Source organism: Rhipicephalus microplus, chromosome 1, assembly GCF_043290135.1.
Source record: "Rhipicephalus microplus isolate Deutch F79 chromosome 1, USDA_Rmic, whole genome shotgun sequence".
Lineage (NCBI taxonomy): Eukaryota > Metazoa > Arthropoda > Arachnida > Ixodida > Ixodidae > Rhipicephalus > Rhipicephalus microplus.
The window spans coordinates 279,516,146-279,544,015 of NC_134700.1; the positions used below are offsets into that span (position 1 = coordinate 279,516,146).

At 45.2% G+C, this 27,870-nt stretch overlaps 1 protein-coding gene across 2 annotated transcripts; it reads right to left on the bottom strand.

The window, feature by feature from the left end:
- Positions 1 to 9,397: 9,397 nt before the first annotated feature.
- Positions 9,398 to 20,096, bottom strand: LOC119165298 (uncharacterized). 2 transcript variants are annotated; one of them, XM_075895878.1, is made up of 2 exons: positions 19,819 to 20,096; positions 9,398 to 15,293 (listed from the first exon to the last, which is right to left on the bottom strand). In XM_075895878.1, exon 2 carries the CDS (start codon positions 15,216 to 15,218, stop codon positions 13,257 to 13,259), a length of 1,962 nt encoding a protein of 653 aa, XP_075751993.1. In that variant the 5' UTR covers positions 15,219 to 15,293; positions 19,819 to 20,096; the 3' UTR covers positions 9,398 to 13,256. The 2 variants fall into 2 exon arrangements, with proteins under 2 accessions (XP_075751993.1, XP_075752000.1); XM_075895885.1 differs by lacking the exon at positions 19,819 to 20,096 and adding an exon at positions 17,044 to 17,348.
- Between the last annotated feature and the right edge of the window lie 7,774 nt (positions 20,097 to 27,870).

Here is a 27,870-nt window from a genome sequence, read left to right on the forward strand (position 1 = left end):
AGGAGTCGATCAACTACGGATACCTCACACGTATGATTAAACCGGGAGCTCATTTTCTCATTTTCTCACATGAACAGACCACTGGCGTCACAAATTGTGCCAATAAGGTAGAAAATGGCAAATGACAACAACGCACTCATTCTTTGTATTTGAAAAGATGCTTAAAACGGACCTTGAAAGCTGCGCCCGTTGGATGTCAGCCAGTACACTTGTTGAGTCATCGCTGCAGAAGTTGCACGATGCAGAACCACAGACTTTTTACGCGACCGTATTTCAGTCCTCATAGGCTTCTTTCCAGGTCCTTCAGAAAAATTACCTGAGGTACTCGCGAAAGCTACGAACAGCTCGACTCTCCCGTTTCCAGATGGCGACACTACCATGCGAACAAGAGCATTCCAAGAAAAATGAAAGGTGCATTCGTGCAGACTCCATGGCTTTAGCAGTGACGTAGTGGGTTAAATGCCTGTGAGATATGATCCTGAGCCGAGAGGTGATGGGTATGTCTTTTGACAACTGTTTACGTTTTTTTCTATGCCGTCTGGCCGCGTTTCTTTCGCTGACGTATTTCCGTATGGGAAATACGCCACGAAAGTTTTGGTAGATATTGGCGTAAAACACTTTCGTGCTAAAAAAAATGGCAGATCTTATTTACCTTGGGAATTGATTTTATGGGGAACCTGCAGATAGAAGGTGAATGTGTTTAATTTTTTTATTCAGTGAGACTTTATGAGGTGGTGCTCAATATGAGTACAAATCTATGCACACACATACGCTAACCAGCCGCATATGTTTTATATTAGCAGTTGTTTACAGTGGCGTAACGATGCCAACAACAACATGGATATTAGCAAAACAGAGGTGGTAAGCTGATATGAAGCGCTGATGTTTGCACTGGTGCACGCGAGGATCATGGTAGCCCATAACACTGCTACACAAATCAACTTCAGAGGATGACATCCAGCTACAATTTATGATAACCCGACATGATGGCTGTATCACAGCAGTACATACGTATGGTTTCTAAATTGAATAGCGAGTACCACAAGAAGGATTGACGCTACACGAACATCAGGGTATATTTGAAAAGCATATTCGAGGCCTAGCGTGGATCTGTGGCAGAATACTTCATTGCCACGCAGATTGCTATAGGGTTAAGATCCTGGTGGGACACTGACATTTACTGTTTGCATTCGCCCGGTCAATGCTGCTTATGTCAGCGTTTTCTTAACGCTCAAGCATTAAAGTTCACGGTATGTGGCACTGTTCTTTGGAATGTGTTTGACGACGCACGCGACGAGACTGTGTGTGTTATTATTCATCTCATGACCAGCGAGTGTATTCGACAAGCCATCTTACCCTAGCTCCCGTAATAACTTTGGTGTAATAGATAGATAGATAGATAGATAGATAGATAGATAGATAGATAGATAGATAGATAGATAGATAGATAGATAGATAGATAGATAGATAGATAGATAGATAGATAGATAGATAGATAGATAGATAGATAGATAGATAGATAGATAGATAGATAGATAGATAGATAGATAGATAGATAGATAGATAGATAGATAGATAGATAGATAGATAGATAGATAGATAGATAGATAGATAGATAGATAGATAGATAGATAGATAGATAGATAGATAGATAGATAGATAGATGCCGAATGTGCTTGTAGTACTTCGGGGCATGCATGGCTGTTACGGAAGTTCAGTTGTTTACACGTGCGCATAGAAATTGTACGATACAATGAATATTCAAAAATGGAAGCACTATTGAATGCTTGCGCTTCGTATTACTATCATTAGTTTCTGGTATATCCCAAAATAAGCATTTTTCAGCCCCTTTGCTTAGCTCTTCGCGCGTATCACACATAAGCAGTGCATTGATAACGATCGCGTATAAGTTTTACGTGAATGTGTACACATGCTCTTCATTAAACAGACGCCTCAATTCATTAAACCTCTCTCACTTGGTACCAATCACCCCGCACCGTTACTCACTCGCAAACACTCAGATTTACTTTTTTGTACACAGACAAACGCTACGGCGGGAACATGCGCCGGTGGCTGTTCATCGAGCTCCTCACGTGTTCCGAGTAAAGTTATTGCTGCTATCGTTATCAGTGTTTGCGATACAGAGCAAACACATTGGCTCCCCAAAGAAAAGCTTCAAATGAAGTGCTTCGCTGCCGCGCTTATCGCGTGCGTGTAATAAAAGCGCGAAAGTGGAATCGCACTCCTTCTGAGAGGCCCGTGTTTACACGCACTACAACGGGACACCGGAGAAGGACGCCTCAGGGCAAGTCGCTTGAGATGCCTGCTTATCGAGAAATCGCACTCGCTCGCGCCCTCTATATAGTGCTTGCATACGCAGCCTACTTCACAGGACAGAAGACCAAAACTTCCGGGAAGGAAGTGCAGTAGTCAAATGTGTAAGCAGATGACTCAGCTTGTTTTTCATTTCGAGCTGCAGCCGAACGGTCTCGAGAGATGTGTAACCGGCGCGTGGGCTCCTTTAAAGGCGTTCATTGCTTGTTTCGTTACGCGGATTGCTGCGCTGAATTATCTATTAACTCACTTTGTGCACTCCATTTTTTTTACTTTAAGAAACGCCGTGTTATTTATATTCCGAATGCTAACGCTGAAGTGTGCCTGCAGGTTATAACTAAAAAAAACATGATTGCACCTAAGACAGTGGGAATATATTTTTGGTGCTAAGCGTGAGTGCGCCGTACTCTTCCTACGTATTGCGTCTAAAGCGAATCGAAGCTAATGCAATGGAAGTTTATAAAAAAAAAATTAGGAGCCCTAATTTTTCTCTTTCTTTCTTTCTGTACTTCTTTCTACTTACTAATATATTTCCTCCTTTTCTTTTTTTCTCTTTTTTTCTGGTCTATTTTCTTTTTATCTCTCTTTCTTCTTTCTTTCTTACTTTCTTTCTGTTTCTTCTTTATTTTTTTCTTCTTTTGCATGTTACTATTTTCTTTCTTCTCTTCTCTTTTTTATCTCTTTCGCTTCTTTCCTTCTTTCTTTCTTTATTTCAGTCTCTGTGCCCCGCCACGGTGGTCTAGTGGCTAAGGTACTCGGCTGCTGACCCGCAGGTCGCGGGATCGAATCCCGGCTGCAGTGGCTGCATTCCCGATGGAGGCGGAAATGTTGTAGGCCCGTGTGCTCAGATTTGGGTGCACGTTAAAGAACCCCAGGTGGTTGAAATTTCCGGAGTCCTCCACTACGGCGTCTTTCATAATCGTATAGTGGTTTTGGGACGTTAAACCCCACATATCAATCAATCAATTATTTCAGTCTCTCTCTTTCTTTGTTCCTTTTTTTTCTCTGTCCACCGAGGTAGAGCATTGGTTCAGGTGCTCGTCTGTTAACCCCAATGTCGTGGGTTGGATCCCCGCCGTAGTGGTCGCATTTCGATGGAGGGGAAATGGTATAGGCTCGTGTAATGTCCTATGTCAGTGCGCGTTAAAAAAAAACACCAGATGGTCGAAATTTACAGATCCCTCTACTGTTGCGTCTCTCGTCAAGAAATCGTGGTTTTCAGACGTAAAACGCCAGATAATATGCTATCCTCTCTTCTCTTATCGTCTCCCTTTCTTTATCTTTTTCTTTAGGTTTCATTTTATTTCTCTCTTACTTTATTCACCATGGTGGTCTAGCGGCTAAGGTACTCGGATGCTGACCCGCAGGTCGCCGGATCGAATCCCGGCCATGGCAGTCGCATTTTTCGATGAGAGCGAAAATGTTTGAGGCCCGTGTGTTTAAATTTAGGTACACGTTAAAGAACCCCAGGTGGTTAAAATTTCCCAAACCCTCCACTACGGCGTTTTTCGTAACCATGTGGTGGTTTTGGGACGTTCAACACCTACGGTTATTGTTTGTTTTCTTTTTTTTATTTGTCACTTTTTGTTTTCGTATTATTATTTGAGTATTTCTTTACCTATTTATTTACTTATCTAGTTCTGAACTTCCACAACAAATGAACCTCCACCCACGCGCTTAGCAGTCCCTTCTACAGGCAACAACGACAGTCGTGCATTCGTACCCGCGTAAAAGTGAAATGTGAGAACGTGCAATGACAAGCTCCGCCGACAGAAGATCTGATTACGATATCGCACCGACAAGCCCCCGATCGAAGAAGCATCAATTATTGTAAAGCGGCGCATACAAATATATAAGCGTGCGACCGGCACACCCTCGAGGGCTGCATTGCAACGCGCTCGTCGTCGAAGGGTTTTTCACGTACAACGCGGCCATTGAAATAAGCGAGCTACAAAAGCCACGCTTAATTTACAAGAAAAGAAATACAAATCATTCCCCAAGTTTTAGCAGTCTGGAATGCCCCTCGATACTGGAGGACGGGACAAGGGCAAAGAAAGACGACGAGCTGAATTAAGGGTGAAGAAGAGCAATTAAGGGTGAAGAAGAAGGCACCGAGAACGGTTCGTGCCTGCGGCTGCGTTCCTTGTTCCATCCTCAGGGTTGCGGTCAAGTAGCCGGCGGTTACTTTTATTTTATTTTATTAGATCTACCTCTTGTTCCGCAACTGTTTTATTGCATTGATAAGTGTAACTTCTTATTTCATGTCTGTTTCTTCTCCGGGCCAGAGGCCTGCCCTCTGGTCAGCCTCTGTTCCCCCTCAAGATCTTCCTCTGGAGTTGTTTCTCCGCAATGGAACCCGTAGCGTTCCTGTCGCTTTGGTGCCGACCACCGGTGGGTTCATCCGCGTGAAAAACCCCAAGACAATCCAAACGGAACTTCGTGCGATCACTCCCCACTCTCTACTGATAACAGAGGTTCGTCAGTTTGGACGCGGGGGGATACTATGCTGCTCACCAGACAAGGCCTGCATCCAAGACCTTCTGAAGTGCACTACTTTTGCATCACATCCGGTGAGCTCTTTTATCCCACCTCATCTAGCTTGCTGCAAAGGATTGGTTCAGGGGGTAGACGCAAGTCTAAGCCCAGCAGAAGTCTTGGACATCTTTTCCCCAGCAGGTGTTATTTCTGTTTACCGCTGTACCAAACAGGAAAACCAACAGAAAGTTCCCACTGAAACTGTAATTGCCACATTCGCTGGAACAGATCGCCCTTCGGAGATCAAGGCATGGCCGCTTATTTATAAGGTCGAAGCTTTGGCTCCCCGTCCGCTGCAATGTGCTAAATGTTGGCGCTTTGGACACAGTACTAAAGGTTGCCGATTGGAGACTCGATGCCGCATATGCGGAGCCATATACGGGGCTGGTCATAGTACTGCTGAGTGTCAATCAGACAATAAGACATGCTGTTTGTGCAAGGCAAATCACGCTGCAGACGATCCTAACTGCCCCGCAAGATCAAAGGAACTTCAGGTGATTGAAATCATTGAAAGGAGACGATGCTCTCGTAGAGAAGCAATTGCAGAAATTCAAAGCAGGAGTCAGGGTTATGCCGGTATAGCAGCTCGTTCACCTCTTTCTATGGATGCATCACTTTCTCAGTCCATTTCTGCTATGGTAGAAAAGGCCGTAGAAAAAGTATTAGAAAAATTTTTACTCAATCTGTCCGACTCACTCAATAGTATTATGGATTCACAGATGTCGGGTACATCTGATCGAATAACTAAGCGTATCCAACCTCCTAGTGCCTCAATTAGTAAACCTGCCGAACATCAGTCAGATGTCTCTATCGATAATGAGGCAATGCTTTCCAGTCCTAACACAACTGAGCAGGAAGGTATATCTGATTCAGAATCAATAATTAATCGAGATGTAGATATGGATGCTCGCCTTTTGAAACGCACCAGATCCACCCACTAGCAAACTTAATAATTCTTCTCATCCGAAAACAAAAAAGAGTGTGAAGGAACCTAGGACTAAAGCGGACTTCTTAAAAGATAGTATCTTAGATCAAGCAGTTGCTACTGCTTGCTTATCATCATAGGGTACCTTAGAGTACTTCAGTGGAACTGCCGTTCAATTCTCTCTGCAACTACAGACTTATTATATCTAATTTCTCAACAATCTCCAGACGTCATAATTTTACAAGAAACTTGGCTGTCTTCTGATCAAAACTTCTATCTAAAAGACTATCAGTGCTTTCGACTGGACAGAGACTCACGTGGTGGAGGATTAATGTTTTTCATTTCATCCAAAATTTGCCATAACGCACACTTAGTTTACCAACAAATATCACACGATTATGAAGTATTGGTGCTGGAAATTCACTTTCCCGGATGCGCGCCACTATCTATAGTCAACAACTACTTTCCGGCTGGAATACAAGATGAAAGAGCCCTTGACGTGACTGCGAGTTTTTGCAGAAACAGTATGCTATTTGTGGGAGACTTCAATTCCCATCACGTTTCATGGGGATTCCGCACTGATTCATCAGGAAAACGGTTGTGGGACTGGACTAACCGGAATAACCTTATTTGTTGGAACTCCAGAGTTCCGACATTCGTTCGATGTAATTCGAGGTCCGTCTTAGACTTGACATTTGCTAGCTCAAGTGTGACAATATTGTCTTGGACTGTTCTTGATACTGCTACAAGTAGTGATCACTGCCCCCTGGTATTTGAAGTCAGCATTCCTTTAGTGACGGTGGATCGCCAGGTGCAAAGTTTTGTAAACTACTCTAAATTTAAAAAGAACTTACAGTCAACGCTGTCTTCCTTGCCCAATATGGAAACAAATATGAAAGCTATGAGCCTTTGTTCCACCCTAAAGTGTACAATTAAAAAATCACAGTTCACTATATCTTCAACAAAGGGAAAATTCATATCTGCCTGGTGGAATGCGGATTGCGCCAGAGATTATAGACACCGCAACGCTGCATGGAAAAAACTCCTCACCAACCAATGTCCGACTAATTGGAGAAATTATTTATTTGCTAAAGCTACCTTTAGGAGAACAGTTTCATTAGCGAAAGACGATTATGAAGAAAAACGGTACAGCTACTTATCCAAGAGTGGCAACAAGAAAGCTCTATTCAGATTTCTCCGTAATCGTAAAGCTATTACAGCACACGTAAATATTGACTCAGTTATTTTTTCTCCAACTGATTTGGAAAATACATTAACGGAAATTGCAATAGAATTGGAGAAGAGATTTACATCACAAATCAAAATAAAGTGTGCAAAACCGTCATTCGAAAATGATTTTATTGAAGTAAGTAGGGATGAACTTGCGCAGGTCGTTCGTATTCTGCCAAACACAGGTCCTGGACCAGATGGCGTCACTTCGGAAATGTTAAAAATATTATTCGACATCTCTCCTGAAGACCTCCTTAACGTTGTCAACTATTAACTTGAAAATAGTTGGATACCTCCTGACTGGAGACTTGCAAAAATAATACCGCTTCTTAAAAAACAGGGACTAGGAATGCAGATAGATAACATTAGGCCAATCGCTTTAACATCACACGTAGTTAAGTTAATAGAAAGAATACTTTACATTAGAGTTACGAAGTTCATAACAGATAATGCGATACTCAGTGCGTGCCAGATTGGATTTAGACCAGGTTACTCTATATGGTGGGCGCATGTTGATTTAGAGGCTCGTATAAAGCTTGCTCGGCACAGACGACAATATGCAGCCCTAGTAACCCTTGATTTAGCCAAGGCATATGACAGTGTTTAACATGCTATTCTTATCAATGTCCTAAAAGATCTTACGTTCCCGCAGTACATAACAAATTGGATATACGAATTTTTAAAAGACAGAAAATTCTATTGCTTCCAACGAGGTATTTCCACGCCGAAGTATAGCCAAACGAGAGGTGTTCCTCAAGGCTCTGTTCTATCGCCTGTGCTATTTAACATTTTGTTAAGTTCAATACCACAGAGTGATAAGGTACACGTATATATATATGCAGATGATATCGCGTTCTTTACATCTGACAACGATATTTATTCACTACATTCGACTTTACAGTGTTATTTGGCAACATTAGAAACCTGGTTTCAGAAAATTCATATGAACCTGAACGTAACTAAAAGTGCTATAATAGTTTTTCCGTTGGACGCACCAGTTACTATTTCTCTTCAGTACCATCAAGAAATAATACCCCAGGTTAATTGTATTAAATATCTGGGAGTACTGTACGATCAAAAACTGACCTGGCGTGACCACATTGAATATATTAAAATTAAGGCTACACGCGCTGTTGGAATGGTAAGTAGGCTTGACCACCTCCGTTCCGGTCTTCGCAGAGATACGATGATCATGATTTATCGCATGTACGTTCGTCCGATTCTTGAATTTGGATGTGTACTATTCTCTGGTGGACCAGCATACAAAATAAACCCCCTCATTCTCTTAGAGCGGGAAGCCCTACGTAGTTGTTTAGGTGTGCCAAAATTCACAGCTAACAATGTTTTGTATCAAGAAGCTCGGATACCCACCCTTGCTTGCAGATTTCGTATTTTAACAGTAAACACCTATTTAAAATTTTCTGAATCCACTTTAAGAAGGCGACAATTTGTATTCTTTGCCGAGCCTGGTGTCTTTTTCAATGAGCATTGGTCCCGTTTATATAAACCCCAAGTGCTATTTGTTCAAACACTTCTAGATGCTTTAAATGTTAATATATTCGAGATCACACCATCTGTCAAACCAATCGGCCAAGTGCAAATAGAATTTGACGATATCTTTCCCATGAACGCTAAACACTTGCCCTCTAAATATTTGATTGGTTTATTAGAACAACACCTGTCTCAATTAGGTACTAATACAGTAATTGCAACGGATGCATCTATGAGTGGCGAGAAGGCAGGTGTGGGTATTTTTTCTCTCTCATTATTCTGGTCATTTTCATTACGCCTCCCAGATTATACACCAATATTTGAAGCAGAATTAACGGCCGTTATACTAGCTATTCGTAAACTTCCTTTGACTCATTCGACAGCTGTGATAGTGACTGACTCGTATTCTGTGTGTTCATTCTTATCATCGTCGTCGACATCAGCAGTACTAGAGACTTTTAAATCATTAATCCCAGCAAACATCCGTCTAGTGCGAATGATATGGGTGCCAGGCCATCGTAATATATTTATAAACGAGATGGCTGACAAACTTGCGCGAACATCTCTTGATCTTCCGATTGTGCCAATTATGCCCCCTACAGCTTATGTAACATCAGCGAGGTTTAGAAAACTTTCCCTTCTTGAAGACTCATCTAAAACCATGATACCGAATCCAGATTTCTCGCACCTGCACTTCACATGGAATAATAAGTGGTGTCCCACGCGTAAATTGGAAGTCTTGGTAACAAAATTACGTTGCCGTGTACCACCTCTTAACTTCTACTTAAACAGGTCTGGTCTGGTGCCATCCCCTCTGTGCTCAAGCTGTAACGAACCTGAACATATCGACCATTTTCTTATCACATGTCACCGATTCAAAAATCAAAGAAAAAACTGCTTTGAAATTTTATTCAGAAAATTAGGAATATCACTTAATACTCCCAATATTTTGTCTTTTGGGGCCATTTCATTGGGACATAGCGACAGGAACATCTGCGGGGCTCTCTGCGATTTCATATATAACACAAGAAGATTACCTTGCTGAGTCAGCCATCAGCTCTCGAATTTTACTAGTCACACTACCACTTACTATTTAGCTGATACACTGCAATGATTCAACTTTCAGGAGAATTTCATATAACGATTCCACCACAGATATTTAACAAATTCGATTATTTCTCCCCCCCCCTTTTTTTCTTTTTTTCTTTTTTTTAACATTGCGCCAAATTAATTTCACAGTCAAAACACAGTATTCATATTCCCCTAATCTAGAAAATCTATAGGTATTTACTTGCATTAACCACCGGCTTCTTGGCCAATCCCCCTTAGTGGGTGAGAGCCACAAAAGAAAGGAACAAGCAAGCAAGCAAGCAAGAGCCATCATGAGTGAAACCCCTCTCGCTTCAAGACGGGTGGCTATAAAAAGTGAGCCCAGTTGATAAGTAATGGCTCCTCTTTATGTGTGATCTGTACACCCTGCACCACAAACCTGTGACATGCAAAAAAGCTTCTTACATAACGAACAGAAGAAAACTTGCGCGCAGAAAAACCAGAGTCGGTAATTATTGGCCAAACTTATAGATCATTTTACAGAGAGAAGGAGAGAGCGCTAATACGCACACACACACACACACAACGTCACAATGCTCGCGGTCCCGTCAAGACTATTGGTCTATAATTGCTTTGGTAGTGTGTTGTCCTGAAGGATTTCAACAGTACCTTCTTTCATCGAATTTTCCGCCAGTGCAGGGCAGCATAACGGCTATTATAAACTTGCTAACATAACTGCCAATCATATGCCTTGTTTTTCGAAAATGAGTATTCAGGGCAAGTGATTTGATGACAAATCGCATGCCCCCTTTTTTTTATAGATTGTGCATTCCTTTTGACGTAACATTTTGTCCGCACTTTTGGAAGACCACAGCCCAGTAATCGTTGGAAACTCTAGTTGAATATTGTGGTTCAGAGAAGCTGAACATTTATGCACATATTTCACTACACGTGTTTAGCTGTCAGTATTCTTCCTCGCCCTCTTTAAATTCGATCCCCGTGGCTCCTAAACTTCTAAAATGTCACAGAGCCCTTGTGCAATACTTGAAGGTGATTGATTGATTGATTCTAGAAAGGAGAGAAGAAGGCACTTAATATCTGTCTGCCTCTTGGGCTACACGGTGCATGGGTGGCCGAACTGAGGGTCTGACCGTGGCTACGCTGCATAACGTTCGTTATTTATCTGAACCCAGTGTCTCTCTCTCTCTCTCTTTCTCTAGTTCCCTGCAATTACCACACTTTCCTACAAACATGTTAGTAGCAGCCTAAACAATGTTTTTTTCTTTATTATATTACTGCAATTCATACTTCTCCTTAAACGCAATGTGATATTTGTTTCTGTATTACATGTGTACTGGAAGGTTTGTGTGATGTATGAATTTTTTTTATTAACTTCCCCAATTTTCCTTCGTCTTTTTGCTCTTTCTCTGTCCGTTTCTTTTTTTTCTCTCCGTAGAATTACTCCTAAGTGCATACGATGCCTACTAGCAGTTTTTACTTGCAAAAGCGTGCGCGTGCTTCAACAAGGAAAGGAACGCGTTAAATTACATTGTTGAACTTTCTCGCTACAGAGCATTGACCGTGGAGTGCGACACGCGCAAGGCTTACAGAATGCATGCTGGCATTTCAGAAACAATGCACTGTCTACGAGGAAGTTACATTTATTTTAAACTACCGCGTGATTCGACTGCAGTGGCGTCTGCGTGACTCCTTGAGGGCACGAATTTTTCGTTGCCGAACACATCAAGGTCTCGGATGTGCATCCAGGTTAGCGCATTTCGATCAATATGGAATACAAATTTTCTCGTGTACTGTACTTGTGGCGAGAAACTCGGGAAGAAAAAAAAACCTATTATAGGCTTCACCCACCGCGGTATCAATTTTGAGACGTGTATGTACGCTACATTAGAGCAAGTCCTGCTGACGTGCGTTTACAAGCCTTTCACTGAGCCGGTGTGCATTCGGCAAAAGGAAGGATAAATGGAGTGACAAAAGAACACATAAAGTACAGGAAGGCCAATATGTGCTTAGCTTGGTTGGCTGCCCTGCAATGGGATATGTGGAATGTGAAGAAATGATTAATGGAAGGAGGTAGGGTTCGCTGTTAATGTGTGCTGGTACCACCGACATAGTAAAAAAGGATGCGTTACACATGCACTATAGCTCAGTCAACCAACTTTCAAAAAGCAAAGCAGATATGTTTCTCTTTTCTTTAGCTGCAGTGACCTACAAAACAAATGATCGTTGCGAAATGTGTCTCAGCAACAAAGACGTTCCATGTAAACTGTGCGGAGTAAAGCTTCATCTTCGAAGGATCAGCCGTATAGCTCATGCACAAGGTATACAAGAAGTTATCCGCAACCACAGTCACTGTTATGAACTTTGTTGTTTATTTTTATTAAACGATGCGAAACACATGAGTAACAAGTAGCGTTTTCTTCGCTTTTGGAATATTGTATACGGAGTGAAATTGCATGGATTGATCGAGCTAATCACGGAGTGTATATGAGGTAGTAAACGTCTTTAGGTATAGTGTACGAGTGTTTATTGGCCACCCACCTTTTTTTATATTCGCGTAGATGAGATACCTGCGGAATCGAATCCACCTGAGTGAATGAATGTTGTAGGATGATCAACGTTATTGTATGATGAAATATATACGCAACACCCAAGAAACGCAATGCCAAGAATTGGGTTCACATCCCATTTATGCCAAGTTATTTTTTCGTCAACATTCAATTCCATTTTCGTTATATTTACCCATCACGCAGCAGTTTCAACACACAGTGATTGCTTTTATACATTCCTTTGTTCGAATATATCGACTTGGTACGAGTATAATGCTATTTATATACAGTGATTCAGATGATGTGATTCGAGGCCTAAACTCATTTTATGCACTCGATTACTGAATACGTACTGAGGCGTATAAACCAGCTTACTTAAGTGTGGATCTGGCGAAAAGGTCAAGTGCACATTATATATACAGATTCGCACCAATACTTGGCTCAGCTATGCCTGGCGTAGTATCGCCCCTAATTGTATAATTAACGTGACTGAAAACGCAGCCATTAGGAGGGTCGAAGCGTCTGCATATAAGTTCGCCATCATGGATGAACCTGCATCGTCACAATATTTGACTTTAAATATACACGCTGCTCAACAAACTTAAGTAGGCACACAGTGCCCAGTTGACAACGTTGCCAGCTTATCACGGCTGCCAGTTCTCTCCTATCGTGATTATCTATTGCGTGATACATACAGTGAATGTGTCTTCAATAAGTACAGCTGCAAATTATTCGATATCTCGCTTGAAGTGAAATATGGTCACTTGAACTGAAATGAAGAGAAAAGAGTGTTGTGCGTTGTCGTTTGACCAGTAGTTGACAAAAATGGAAGCGAGAAATGTGCGTTCACATTGACGTCGATGAGAAGCAAGACGTTAATCGCCCTTATAGCGTTTCTGAGAAGCTTCACCAAAACTCGCTGTCCATGCGTAAAGCAGACACAAAAGGGCAGTGGAACAGAGTCATGTTTTACGCTTTCACAACAAACTAGACGATGTTCGTCTTGCGACATCACTTGTAAATCGCCACAGAGAAATAAATAACACTGAATACACACGCACACACACTCACGTCTCAGGTATGTGAGTTCAGAAAGCAAGTGCGCTTGAAGTCGGAAAATGTGCTCACTTCGGCCTCTCGATGATGTCAAAACTGCGCTTCCGGTGAAGTTGATGAATACTTCCGTTAGGGTCTCTCGTGACGCTTGCCGCCAGCACCGTGTTTCCGCTAGAACCACTGGTGGTCCGCTCCAGATCCTTCCGGAAAAAGCGCTTAGGCAGGAAGTGGCGGTAGTCCCTGAATCCAAAGAACAAGTAAACGCCCTGTAGTCCTACCAGAACGATCACAATGACGTCCACGGCCACGACATCCACAAAAGCTCCGACGAATCCGAGAACCCAAGTGGTGCCCATAATCAACGCCAGTTTAACGAAGAGCGCCATGTGAGATCGCTGTCCGCCACCCTTGAAGTCGAAGTTCGCCATCTGACTCGACGTGTTGCGTATGTGAATCACGATGTGCGCGTAAAGACACAAGTCGAGGAGGAGCAGAAGCATCATGGGAAGCAGAAAGAACACGGCCTGCGCACCTACGCTGCCGATCCAGCAGCCGAAACGGCCGTAATGCGGAGACAGTGGGAAAGAGGGTGGCACAGTCCAGTTGAGAACTGCACAGAGGCCGGCTATGACCGACGGTGCGCCCCAAGCTATGAGACAGTAGGCCGAGAACCCGCACCCGTGGCGCCCTGATGGTAGGTGCACCACCGCGGCGACGTTCTTCCATATATCGAACGACAGCACGCTCGTCCAGAAAAACGTGGAGAGAAAGCCGTAGTGCAGGATAAGAGCCAGCACAGCGCAGAAAGGAGCGGGCACCTTGAAGCTGTTCGCTAGAAGGAAGATGAGCTGGCTCCAGAACAGAGTAACCGAGAGACAAAGAGTGCACTTGGACGAGAACGTACGAGAGTGTCTGAAGAACACGTACACGACGCTCTTGAGGAAGAGGCAGATGAGGGAGAGGCTGAGGCAGACGATGGTCAGATAGTTTCGCACACCGTACTGCCGCCGGGGCGTCGTCGCGTTGGACTTTAAGCGACCCATTGTCTCGTCTTCGGTCGTTACGTTGGCGTAGCGGTAGTCGGGAACTCTGATGTAACACTTGTCACCGTGCCAGGAGAAACAAGAATCGCTATTGACCACCGGTTTGAAGAGGGACACCAGGTTTGGGCCGAGAAAAGACCTGAGCCGAGGTCTGTCTCTCAGGTCCGGCACCACTTCTACCGGTGCGCACTCAAGCTGCGACGCTTCGACACCATTACAGAGTGCGCAGTACATATTCTTGTATACCACGTCGGACTCATTCCCCTTGCGCTTCACTGGCGCGAAGTAAGTTGCGCACCTACGCTTGTGTTCGAAATAAGATGCTTCGGGACACGTCTCGGTGATCTCTATACCACGCGCGCATGGCCTAAGCAAGTTCTCGCCATTTCTGTCGACCGAGCTCGGTATGGCGTGCGTTACCGACCTGTGGCTAGCTCCGGTCGAGTTCCAAAACGTAGTGGTCTCGTCCAAATCATAATTGCAGAGCGCGCAAAAGGCGTTCAAGTAAGTCACGTTCCGCGCACTTGTCACGGGAATGCCGTAGTACGTGTCGTTGTACGCGTCGACGTTCTCGCAGGCGTCCCGTACCTGGTCGCGGGGCCATTGGCGCTTGCATCCCGTTACCACGTAGATGTCCTTGTCGTACAGGCCCTTGATGTTTAGCGTCACGCACTCGGCCGCGCTGGGTCGAGCGAGAGTCGAACCCGCCTCCCAACAGCAGTCTCCGTACGCCTCGCAGTTGGACGCGCACGAACACGTCACCGGGAAAAGGTTCAGCGCGCACTCGACGGGCGACGAAGCGCAGCCGTTGAGTCCGGCGGGGCAGCGGAGGAGCTCCTCGAACAGATCTTCGGGTACGTCATCGTGATCGCCGACCTTCGGCGACGACCACGGAAGCGTGACGTTGCAGTCCACGTGAAAGGCAAACGTGCCGCTGCCGCTCAGCACGGTTGTCCACGAGAGGAGCAGAAGAGGCAGCGTCTTCATTGCTTGCGACACGATCCCAGAGAGAGAATTGCTTTTTCATGTGACGCTTCGCAGCTCCATTCTCGGACCTGTAACCTGCGCAAACGTGGGGAAAGAGAGCACGTGATTTAGCAGTGGCCACCAGTCGTTACAGGCTGGTGCTGCAGACGCGCGCGCGCATGCGGTCGCAATACGTATCGCAGCGCCGGCAACATTCCACTCCCGGTTCCGAGTAATGAAGCGGTGGACTTTCCTCCGCGTAATCGTTCGCACTCGGGAAAAGCGGGCGATTGTGTGGCCAGGGTTTCTTCCATGGTGGGAACTTTGCGAGCGAGTCGCTACGAGTGTATCAGCGTGTACGTAGAGGCAGTAGCAACAAATGTGTCAAAGCAACCACTGCGCGGGCGAGTGCTGGGGAGATGTCTTAATGGACATTAATTTGAATTTGGCCAACTTAATCTAAATTTGGTGAACTTATGGCGCATGCTTCCGCCATGAATGCGATTATGACGATTGACACTTTTGCTAAAGTTTTCACACTTCTTTTTTCTTTAAAAAAAGTGCAAGGAAAAGGTTACGCACTTTCAAAAACACGAATCTTATTTGCCCATTAGATTTTAGACAGTCAGCAAAGATTGTTCCTGGTGGCGCAGTCAACTGATCAACCTACGCTTTAGCGCGATAAGTATAAGCAAGGAACCCCGACACACGCGAAGAGAAATGTAGGCGCTAATGTCTTTTCATGTGTGTAGTGCCAATACACTGCATTTACAAGACACCAATCCGTTCAAACAGCAAACTTTACACTTTTTTCTTCTGCGGACCCCGACACACGCGAAGAGAAATGTAGGCGCTAATGTCTTTTCATGTGTGTAGTGCCAATACACTGCATTTACAAGACACCAATCCGTTCAAACAGCAAACTTTACACTTTTTTCTTCTGCGGACATGCCCTTGCTTTACATGCTGGCAAGAATAATGACGAGAATTCTAAATGCCTTTCGATACGAGAAAACAAAACTCCGTCGGTGTAACCTCAGTATGCTCTAAAGTATCCCTATCACTCGCTTCGATTCGGAAAAAGAAAAAAAGCGTTAATTCCCTTCCTCGTTTAATACTGACAAATAACAGGATTGGCAGCATCGTGGTGCACGCGTAATGCAAAGTTGCGAAGTTTGTTTTGTTAGACTTGGTTTATAGTGATATTATTTCGAGTGATCTGTGAACTAGCGTTTCCCCTTCTCTCACTCGCTGTCGTTCTCCAGCGTATTTGCAGTTCAGCCTGATGAACAGTCCTGTACGTAGGCGTTTCTAGCAATAAATGTAGGTTATTCAATGCCCTCTGTGTCTCGAACATATCAGGCAAATGGTACTTCTAAAAACGTCAGAATAGACACGTTTTATCGACACAATTTTAAATGTGAGCAGCCCAGAACTTGTTAGGCTAGCAGGTATTTGAATGTCTCATTGTCAACTACAGTGAACGAAAAAATAACAAACAACTCTGCGAACACACAGCGGCGCACGTGCATTCCATTTCTCACAAGACACGTTCTCTACACTTTACGTTCTCCTGTCTGCCATTCTTGTTATTTTGATGGCAAGTGTCTAAGTACTGCGCCTGTACAGCATAACATTGAAAGGAGGCAAAGATTCTACATTAGGTTCGCCGTAAACGCGTCGCACCGACCTAACTTTTTCGGTCGCAACTTATCGTTAAACGTCATGGAATAAGCATTTCTTTCTTACTAGCCTACGTGCATCCTTTCACGTTGCTTACTATTCGCTATTTACTTTGATACGGGTTTATCGAATGCCAGGTAAGGAAAACAGAAGCCACACTTACCCAGCCATACCAATGTCGACAAGCATTCGAGGTTCTCAAAGACGAGGCGCGTAGGAGCCGTGGACTAAACGCGCTCACTCTTTTGGCTAATTTCGAATTCTGGAAAGGGTGCGCCTCTGCGTCAATGCGTGCCTTTACTTCTCTCCATTTCATTTACTTCTCGCGACCGGATTTCTGATGGGCGCCGCGTCTAGTTGCTTCCAGTCAATAGGCTTAATCTCATAAGCGATCGCTCAGAAGCAAAACGATATACGATTCTAAACGTGACCTTCCGCTATTCTTCCGCAAGTGCGAACCTTGAGGGCGTACACAAAAGGGCGATGCCTTATTCTCGCGTAATACGTAACGACGTAAGTAATTACTACTCGTGCGTGCGCAGCTGTTGTTCATACGCCTTGCGAATGCCGCTCCAGAGGCCACATGAAGTTTTTCAATCACACAGCACCCATAGTACAGGTTATTTCGCAGTGGCTACGTGTATAATGACAGATGCAAATTCAATGGACATATGACACCACCAGAACAAAATAACTGTTTTCATGAGAGTAGCGGAAGAAATAAGACAGTCTCAAGCCATGAAAAAGGTTGAACTACGCAGCTGTGATAAAGTATACGATGATGCGATGACTACGTAAGAAACAATCCTCATCGTACTCATTTCGAGCGTCTAAATTGTTTAGTTTTACTTAGTTATTTATTCATACCGCCCTCTCATCGCGTGACCTGAATGACACTTGTGCCAAGTATTACTGCTGCTACTATATACTGCTAGTACTACTACGACGACAATGACGACGACGAATTTGGCGACAGAGGGTAGGCTAAGACAGGTTAACTGTAAAATCAAACCTTAAAAGTTTCAGTGTCATGTTCCCTTCGACAAGTAGAGCTGACGAAAAATTTTTATAGACTTGTGGACCAAACAAGCAACCAGCCTTAAATGACTTTATTTTCCTCAGCTACACCAGCATGCTCCTGGCATGGAACCACTGACCTAACAATCACTTTCTTGTTTGTTTTATTACCAACATGCTTTCAGACGGTCGTCCATGTTTATTCGAGAAATAAAAGCTTGAAGCAAAGAGTAGCCACGCAAACACCGGCCAAGAACCTAGTGGAGGTGGAGGCAAAGTGTTGCCTTTATTTTGGAGAGTGTCTGACAGGAGCTTCAACTCAGAAACGAAAGAGATTTACACAATGTAAAGTACTAGGAAGTACTATAAAATTACTTTTCTATTTAAAACTCATAACTAAAAAAAAGAAAGATCGGGAACCTTGGGTGCAACTTTTTTTTTCGTGAACAACTGAGTTCGTTCATTGACTTTACATCAGTATCATTTTTTCTGTCTCTTTTTTTTATGTTCCTTCTGCAATTAAGCCGAATGGAAAGTTTCCTTGCGAGGAAAGCTTTCACCACTTCGCGGGTTTCCTCGATACTTGTTTAAGAGCTGTGGAAACGCTACTTTGTGTCGAGTGTTGTTTGATTTTATGCCCGCGGGACCTGTTAATACGATAAACTATTGCGACACACTATTTCTTATTTAGTTTACTTATTTACGGGGTTTCCCCAAGCGTGCCCTATTCGCCAGACGACGTCGTTGGTAGAACTTACATAAATTTAAATGAAAGCGGAACTAAACAAAACAAAGTATCCTGATATTAAAAACGCTTCTTTCACGGCGTTACACGAAAGATTGGTAGTGTATCGCTGATTAGATACTTAGTCAAACAAGGTGTAGTCTAAAATACGTTCGGCGCTCTCAACCTCAATTACGGCAACGTCAAAGAGCCGTTTTATCGGGCAGGGGATCGCGAAAATATAATTTTTCTCGTTTTAGAATCACCTTAAGCAAAATTGACACACTTATGCTTTATCGGCCATGTCAACTTTCATTTCGCGGTGGTTTTCATGGCAACCACTTACCTTGAACGAAATTAGACACGACTTTCAATACGCGTAGCATGCATGTTTGTGGATTGGTGACAGGGAGTGACACATATTTTCGAGCAAAGAAGTGTATAAGTTTGGTAGTTTCGTTTAGCTACCGGTTATAGGAGGCTTACGCACTATAAGCAAACTCAATGAAGATCCCATGCTCGCGGTTTCATATCGGTATGTTAAAAGCCACTTTAACCAGCGTGACAGCTACAAGGCATGTGTGAGTTGCGTAATGACTAAGTAGCTGCCCTAGCTCTAATCTCTTACGAAGAGGCCCCGAATTCACATCTCTAACTTTATGGGCATTGAAACATGGCTGAACTGAAGAAACGTTTAAGCATTGTGCCATATTCACCACAGCCCTCCCCATTCACTCCGCAATAGGTGTGCAAGTACCATGCTACTCTTCCACAATTAGGCTGTCAGTTTAATGAGTACTCAGATAATTAAGCCCCCCAAGTTGAATGCTTCATAATTTTCTTTGTTTCAAAAACAGCTAACGAGGACGACGCATAATCTTATCTCACGAAAGATAAAGCATACAAACGAGGAACCGTTGAAAAGAACTACCAACAGAAAGAAGCGAAAGGCCGAGGGCTTGATAGCTATCCAACACGGAAAAGCAGTTTGTTACCCTACCCCGGGAAGAGATAAGTAGGTGACACAGAATGCATACCACAGCACACACTATCGTAGAGTCGGTCAAGATCACCGCATACAATCACAGCACAAGACGACACGCACCACAATTGACACCACGCCAGACTGATTAGGGATACTAGGGTAGTAGTTAAAACTCGGCACCAAGAGGTCAGATGCCCAGCACGGCTCCTCACCTCGCGCTTGGGAACGATGTCTCCTCGCGTGACGAATGGTTCGGCGCCACAGAGTCTCACCAGAGATGACGACGGGCTGCTAGATTAACAAACGTGCACTATAGCGATCACCTGTGACGCTCTTCGCGACGGCTATTTTCTTTCCTTTCGTCAACCAACAGGCAGGTATTCGAAAAGAGAGGGCGCCGAACGAGATGTTGGTTCTTCTTTGCGGGCAACCCTTCTCCTTCCACAGGCACTCGAGCCAAATACGCGAAATGCCAGATTCGCCGGCTGATGTGACGCGCGAATGACACCCTCCTCGCTGCACTCTTTCCTTCCGAGGCGCCGTTGGCGAAAGGGAAAGCGCCACGAGATCGTCTCGGAGGACTCGGGCGAATGTAGCCAACCCTCGGTGAGACCGGTTTTTCAACCGTTCGCGTGCAGTCGAAATATTTATCTCTCCTCCGCTCACCATATACTCTCGCTCTCTTTGTTTTGGCTTGTTTTGAGCGCTCGCCCAGGGCCAGAAACGACCCTGGACAACAGCAAAAGGGAATGGTCACTCGCGACGCATACTTACATAGTGCATTTATCTGTTCTTCCTCCTCCTCCTCCTCCCGAACGCACTTTTTCCTCCTCTGCCACATGTTATACAGGCTTTGTCAGGCAAACCCCTATATCTAGTTTCCATCAAAATATATTTCTCCCTCCTCCGCGTGACGCTCGTTCTCGCGCAATTTCCTGCGCGCATTATTAAACACGGCGACGTAAGAATGGCGCGTAAAAAGGAAAGGCGCGCACTTTTTCTGGCGCGTCGCGTATGCGGCAGTGAAGGCCGATCGCGCGTCCTATACAGTGCGGATGTCAGAGTGAGTCCCCTCTTTTTGTCGAAGGCGTTTCGCGCGACTGCTTTCGGCGAGACCAGCGGTGTCACGCGAACATCACCATCAATACAAAGTCTCGCCGTGGTGTCCGCTGCCACACCTCGAGGAACGTGCGTCCTTTATGGTCGCACACGGTGAGTGGACGAGCGTTGTGAATACCGGATGCCCAGCCCCTGGTTTTTACAAAAGTACACCCCTGTCTCTTCTGAACGGCCGAGAAAAAAGTATCAAGAGAAGCATGGCTGGACCATGGCGCAATATATACGCAACTACCTTTGAATTTCGATACCATCGAGGATATGCAAGCGTACGCACAAAATTATGATTGTGTGACACGTGCCCAACCAAGAGTCTCGCGCATATACACTCTTGAACGTAATCCATTGAATACGAACATCACGTTCGTGGTTCTTAAATAATAAACCACGCATGCAATCCTAGTGGTCACAGTATATTTGTACACCCCAGCGATAATTATTACTGAAGCTTCCCGTGACAAAACTACAGTATAATGAGGCACTCCATAGTGAGGGACTTAGGATTGATTGCGACCACCTCTGATGTTTTAAACTGCGCCTAAAAGACACACCGGTGTTCTTCGCATTTCACCCCCATCCAAATGCAGCAGCCGCGGCTAGGCCTCGAACCCGCGCCCTCAACCTTAGCAGCGCGAACATCGTAAGAACAGCGTAGCAGCAGTATGAACAAACAGCAGAGACATGGAAGAGCGCTGTCTTCCAACTGAATTTATTAAGGGTGCTCCGGCTGCTTTCCGACATGATGCAATATCCGTACGAATGCCTGCGTGAGTATGCATCACAATGTTAACATAACAACTCTCGCATGAGTATGCACAATAATGTTAACAGAGGAAGAAAAAAATCTTCCCATCAGATTGGTGAAGCGATCATGCAGCGCGACGCTACACCCCCTTCTCAATACCCAGACACATATTCGGTTTCTTCTGTTTAAAAGTAGACAGACAACTTGAGGCTCCAGGGTACTAGGACACGGAGTGGATACTTTTTTTATTTGTCTTCACATATTAAGTTGCTAAACACAGCAGCCAAGAAGACTCTCCACTCCGTAGAAGAGAGCGTCTGTGCCTTCGTGGAGAAGTCTAATACGTTCGCAAGAATACTTAGTGTAGGCACATCGTAGGCGTTTATGGAGGCCAGTTGTTGCCTACGAATCAGTCTCTTTATGGTCGCGGTGACCCTTGACAATGGCACAACGCCGTGTTGATGTTCTCTGATGCGTTTCTGATGGGCTGGTGATTCCTCGTGCTGGGAAAACCTTCGCTTTAGGTGGCAATACCTACATTTTTATGTCTCACGTACAGCTCTGACCGCGAGGTGTTGCTTAAGTGGCATGCCGCAGAGAAGCGGCGCAAGGTTTCCCAGTTTGGAGGTGGGGGGAAAGGGGAAAGTGGGCAGTGTTTTATTCTAGCACTCCCTCTCCCTCCTGTTAAGTCCGCGAGACGAAGTGATTGATAATGGATGCAGAAGTGGAAATTAGGTGATGGCATGCTTCTCACAATGACCTTGCCCTTTTGTTCCTGGCTATTCGAGAGCAAAGAACGCAAATAAACAGTTCTTAACGTTTAAAAGTCAGCGAAGGTATGGGTAAAAGAGAGGCCATTCAAGGTGACGGCACGAGCGGGACCACTCTACGCACCACGTGACATACGTCACAGTCCGACAACACATCAATAAAAGAAAAAAAAATGGCACCCACATTTTATTCTCATGTATGGCACGTGGTAAGCCAGCTCAGTCTGTAAAATGACATCGCAGTCACGGTTCAATAAAATAATTTGGAAGTTAGCGCTCATGCTGTCTCGTCCTCCCTCCGACCCCCAACTTTGTTAACTTTAGCTCTGCTTGAGTGGTGCTATGCACTCAGACCGTCATGGTATACCAACTCAACCCAACTGCTACTTTAGTAAACATGTAGCTGCTGGAATGCGAGATAACGTTCCCTCTGCCGCCGTTATCGCCAAAACCTGTGTGGCCTTAACCAACCCATTTCAACGACGGGCTGGTTCTACGGAGTAATGGTATCGGAGAAACTGTCATAATGAAGATGGTGGGGAAACAACCCTGCACCCCCCCCCCTTCTCCTTTCGCACGCACACGTCCTGCGGCCGCAGAGGAGCACGGAGCCGGGACCGGGCGGAGGGGGGGGGGGGGGGGGGCTTTGGTCTGTTGATAGGTATGTGAGGTATGTGGGGTTTACCGTCCCAAAACCACCATATGATTATGAGGGACGCCGTTGTGGAGGGCTCCGGAAATTTCGACCACCTGGGGTTCTTTAACGTGCACCCAAATCTGAGCACACGGGCCTAGGCTTTGGTCTGTTACCGTGGAGGTGTTCGGGTCCACGTTATCTGATGCGTAAAGTGGTCCTTGTTAAGGCCGAGCCGATCTCCACAAGTTCGCATTCTTCGTCAAACCAGTCAGCTACAGCTAAGCAAGACAGTTTCCTTTTAATGCACGTCCGCTGTTGACACCCCCTGACGTCGAGCTCTTGTCGGAACTCAACGCACGAAGGATGGACGGAAACGCATGGTTTCGCACAGTGTTGCCTTTCGTCATCAGTGTGCCGGAGGAGTCCGCGACAGGACCTGAAAGATTTGCCGTCAAATCACACCGCGCGCAATTGAGCCACTGAAAGAAAGACGACAATTGGAAATAGCTTTCGAGATTGTGAAATCGTGCTGATTCTTCATGGCGAGTTCGCACTCGCGCTGTCGTAGCTGCCCACACTAACATTTGCGTAGAACAATAAAAGGAAGTTTAGGAAATGAGCTGCGGTATTTGCACGACCAGGAAAATAACATCTGCAGCTAGTCATGTAGACCTAAAGGGAAGAAAACCACCCACATTGCAAGCCTTGGGCAGATAATCAAGGGAGATGATGTTAGGATTATAACAGCCGATATCGAACGTTAGCAAATATAAGCACACTCATACTTAGCCAACACAACCAGTGCTAACGAGTGCGTATAGAGATATATATATATATATATAAAGATGCAAGGAAAGGCAGGGAGGTTAACCAGACGCGCATCCGGTTTGCTACCCTGCACTGGGGAAGGGATAAAGGAGAGAAAAGAGGTTGCAGAGAGATGAGAAGGTACACACAATCACGAGCACACTCGGGGAGCACACACAGTCTACAGGCGGTCGCTCAGGTTTGTTGACTTTAGGTAAAGTAGCAGTGCTTTAGTTGCTTTCTGCGCAACTGAGGCAGATGCCCAAGGTCCTAGTATCTTCTGCACACAAAATGATCCGGGGTCAAGTTGATTCAAAACCATCCGGAGCTGGCATCGCTGTGTGTCGTAGCAAGCGCAGCTGCACAGGACGTGTTCGATGGTCTCTTCAGCTCCGCAGTAGTCGCATGTAGGAACGAGTGCGTATAATATTCAAGTAAACACAGCAGGTAAAATCAGGTAACCTATTGAAAATATCCGTTAGAGAACTATATTCGCAATCTGGTAATATATTCCATGGGTAATCAGCCACCATACCCCGCCGAAGAATGTTGTTAGATTGTGCCTTTTATAAACAAACAACAGAATTGAATGAAGAAAAAAAAACTTTTTTAGGTCCTTCGAGGTGTCAACTAGCTCTGCGTTCAAAATTTTTCAGATATAGCTCGCACTTTGCAATGTACATAGAGAGCTGAACATTTGTGAAGACATTATACATGATTGGTGACTTAATGCATAAAATTGCGTTTATTTTCATCGTAAGGAAAGCATGATCTGGTACAATGTTATATTCATGCACAGTGCGTGCAGTCAAGTTTTTTGTCCCGACGCCATACCTATAATCAAAACTTTACAACGACAGTGGGAACGAACAAAATGAAGGATTCCTCCTATGAACTATTTATACGGTTGTAAATTGCTAATATATTAAGGCGGCCCCGCCGCGGTGGTCTAGTGGCTAAGGTACTCGGCTGCTGACCCGCAGGGCGCGGGTTCGAATCCCGGCTGCGGCGGCTGCATTTCCGATGGAGGCGGAAATGTTGTAGGCCCGTGTGCTCAGATTTGGGTGCACGTTAAAGAACCCCAGGTGGTCTAAATTTCCGGAGCCCTCCACTACGGCGTCTCTCATAATCATATAGTGGTTTTGGGACGTTAAACCCCACATATCAATCAAATCAATATATTAAGGCGTTATCAGCTTTGGCCCGACTGGGACAGAAGCGAAAAAAAAAACAAATAGGCAGGAAGCAGGAAGCTTTACTAGAAACATGTTCTGCAATCTATACTACGTTTACCTACATTTTTTTTCTTTTAAATCAAAGAAAAAAAATCGGGGAATCGGCAAAAATTTAGGAAAACTAAATAAAGCTATAGTAATCATGTTTCGTTGCTGAGTTACGATTCACAACCATAAGTTGCAAGCAGTAACCTTGATTAGTGTCAAAACTGCCATGTCAGCCTTCAGATTAGATACAAGAAGAGGGAGCGGGATTCTGCCGTTGTGCCGAGGGCCGCGTAGTACCGAACCGCGGACCGCATGTTGCCGATCCCTGTCCTAGACGATGGGCGCTGGTTCCAGCGTGAGCTGCCTGGGCGAGACCCATGCTCCCAGACGTTAGCCGTGCGAGGACCGCAAAGCTTGCGTCCTTGGTTCCAGCGTTAATCCGGCAACCGCTCGTTCCAGTGAGGCCGAACATGGACCCGGGCCTCCGCTGCACCGAACAACATGCCCGGCGTTAGCCGGGATTTGCGGTAACAGCGTCGCTCCCGACGTTCGCTGCGATCTACCAGCCACTGTGGAGCTACAGTGACAGCTTAAATGTGTGGCCAATGTGTTGTGAGTGTGTCGTCGTCGCGCCGACAAATTACGGACTAGACGCTGTGTGTTTTACGTGTTGGTGCTTGTGCTGTTCCTATAAACGAGCGCTCAACAAAGCGCGCGCTCCTCCGGATTCTAATTGTTGCGTGAAATCGAGGCGCCGAGCAAACGTGACAGAAGCCGGCATAAAGAAGAAACAAGGTCAAAAGACGCCCCGCGCCCACGGCCTCTCCCGTTCGAAAGCGCCGTAGCCTCGCCGACCAACCTCCTCGGATGTAACACATAGCGAACTCCAGAAGCATCGATAAGGTAGGAATGAGTCCCTCCCTGGTTTCGTCACGGGTCGCGGGTAGTTCCAGAAACGTACCACCTGTTCCACAGCTTTAGCTATGCAGCGCGCCGGCGAATCTTCCAGAACCCAGGGCGAGTGCACGCAGGCCAGCAGTGGAGGCAGTCCCATGAGGAGATGATGAGATTTTGCCGCCGTCAGGCGAAGACTTGTTCTATACCGTGACCAAGCAAAGGCGAAGTGTGTTTCCCATCTGTGGGTGAAAGCTTGTCTTACAAGCAGGAAAAATATGTGTGTTTACCACCTGTGGGCGAAGATGTGTTCTGCAGTCGCCGAGCGTGAGTGGCCGACGTGTTACCAGCGAAGAAGTTTTGTTATTGAAGTGCGGACATTTGAGGACGCGAGAGTTTCCTAGAAGACAAACCTCTGACAAAACGGGACGACAACCGGCGCTTTTCAAGCTTTGTTCCAAGAACTTTGGACTGAATACGTTTGACGAACATTTTAGTCTATGTTCATGCATTGAACTCGTTTCTAGACTGGCCTTAGGCAGGCTTGATATGGGGAAAAGAAATCGTGTTAATACGGGTAAAAAAAAGCGTTTTAGAACATTAAAGGGACAGCCAGGCGCCACACAATGCGAGACACGTAACAAGTGGGTCATCCAATGCTTCAGCCCATTACACAGCTTGTTCTTGATCACCTATTAACTATGCCGCATACCCACTTCAGGCATAATTCCTCATCGTCGTCAGCCAGTGCATAAAAAGTTGCATAAAATTCCCAACAAGTGTGTAGTAGATACCACGCTTCTCCAAAGAATGACGAAAAATAGCATAGTGAATGCTATAGCCTACTATGCGAAAATATCCTTATTTATGGCCTAGTGGGCACTCAGTATGCAGTGAACTTGTCGCAGTTACCCAAAGAGTGTTTAGAAAAAAGTTCTGAAAGCCCGCTTTCCCAGCTTTCGCTGTGACTTTGCTACGCGTTCTGCTACGCGTCTTGGTTATTTAATGCATGACCCTGCATTTTAGCGCGTGTTGTTGTTTGTGACCGTTGTTTTGAGTGTATCTTGTTGTGTTGTGTGGCCCATTGTTCTGAGTATCTAGTGATTGGTGACGTATGATATTAGATTAGTGCCGAGTGAACATGTTTGTGTGTTGATGTTTCTGCCTTATCTGAGAATATATTTTTGTTTTTGCTATTAACACTCGGCTCTGCCTCGTTCTTTGGAGCACAGCCGGCACTTGCTGGCGCATCAAAACGGACCAATTCTAAATTTTCCGTGCTTTCGGGGTGGCATTCGGGGGACCGACACCTCCGCCCTTGTAATCAGCCCAGTGATTGCCTCCCTGATTACGGGACCAGTGACAGCTATACGCCCGTCATTTCCTTCATGCGTCCGCATTAAAGCGGCTACGTTCAGTGAAACCTTCTTTGTGTGTAAGAGGCCCTGAGCCCACGTCGTCATCACTGGCAAACATATACGGTCTTTCGTCCTCTGTTGATATGCTCTCTGCCCAATCTCTTCTTGTAACACTCTCGTATAAGCGTGTCATCATGTTTTACAGTGAAAGCTGTTATGAGATCCGAACAAGGGTCACGCGTGGTGCCGTAGTTGTCTACCGCTGCCGCTGATGTACGTAACCAGTGTCTAAAGAAAAAAAAACTTTGCAGATAAAAATACCGCACCATATCCACGGACTGAATGATGATGAGCGGGGCGAAGCGTCCATCAGTTCATCCGCGCTTCCGTCCATCCGTTTCTTCTTGCTTCCGTTCATGCGTCCGTCCGTCCATCCTCCGTGCATCCGTTTGTGCGTCCATCCATCCGTCCGAGCACCTGTCCATCCATCCGTTCATGCGTCCGTCCGTTTGCTTGTTTATCTGTGCATCCGTGCGTCCATCCGTCAACCTAGTGAACACTCCTACTACCGCCATCTTGCATATTTTCATCATAAATTCATCATATAGAAGTACCGCCATCCAGCGGACATTCCAAGACTAAACGAAAGGTGGCTACCTACTACTACTACTACTACTACTACTACTACTACTACTACTACTACTACTACTACTA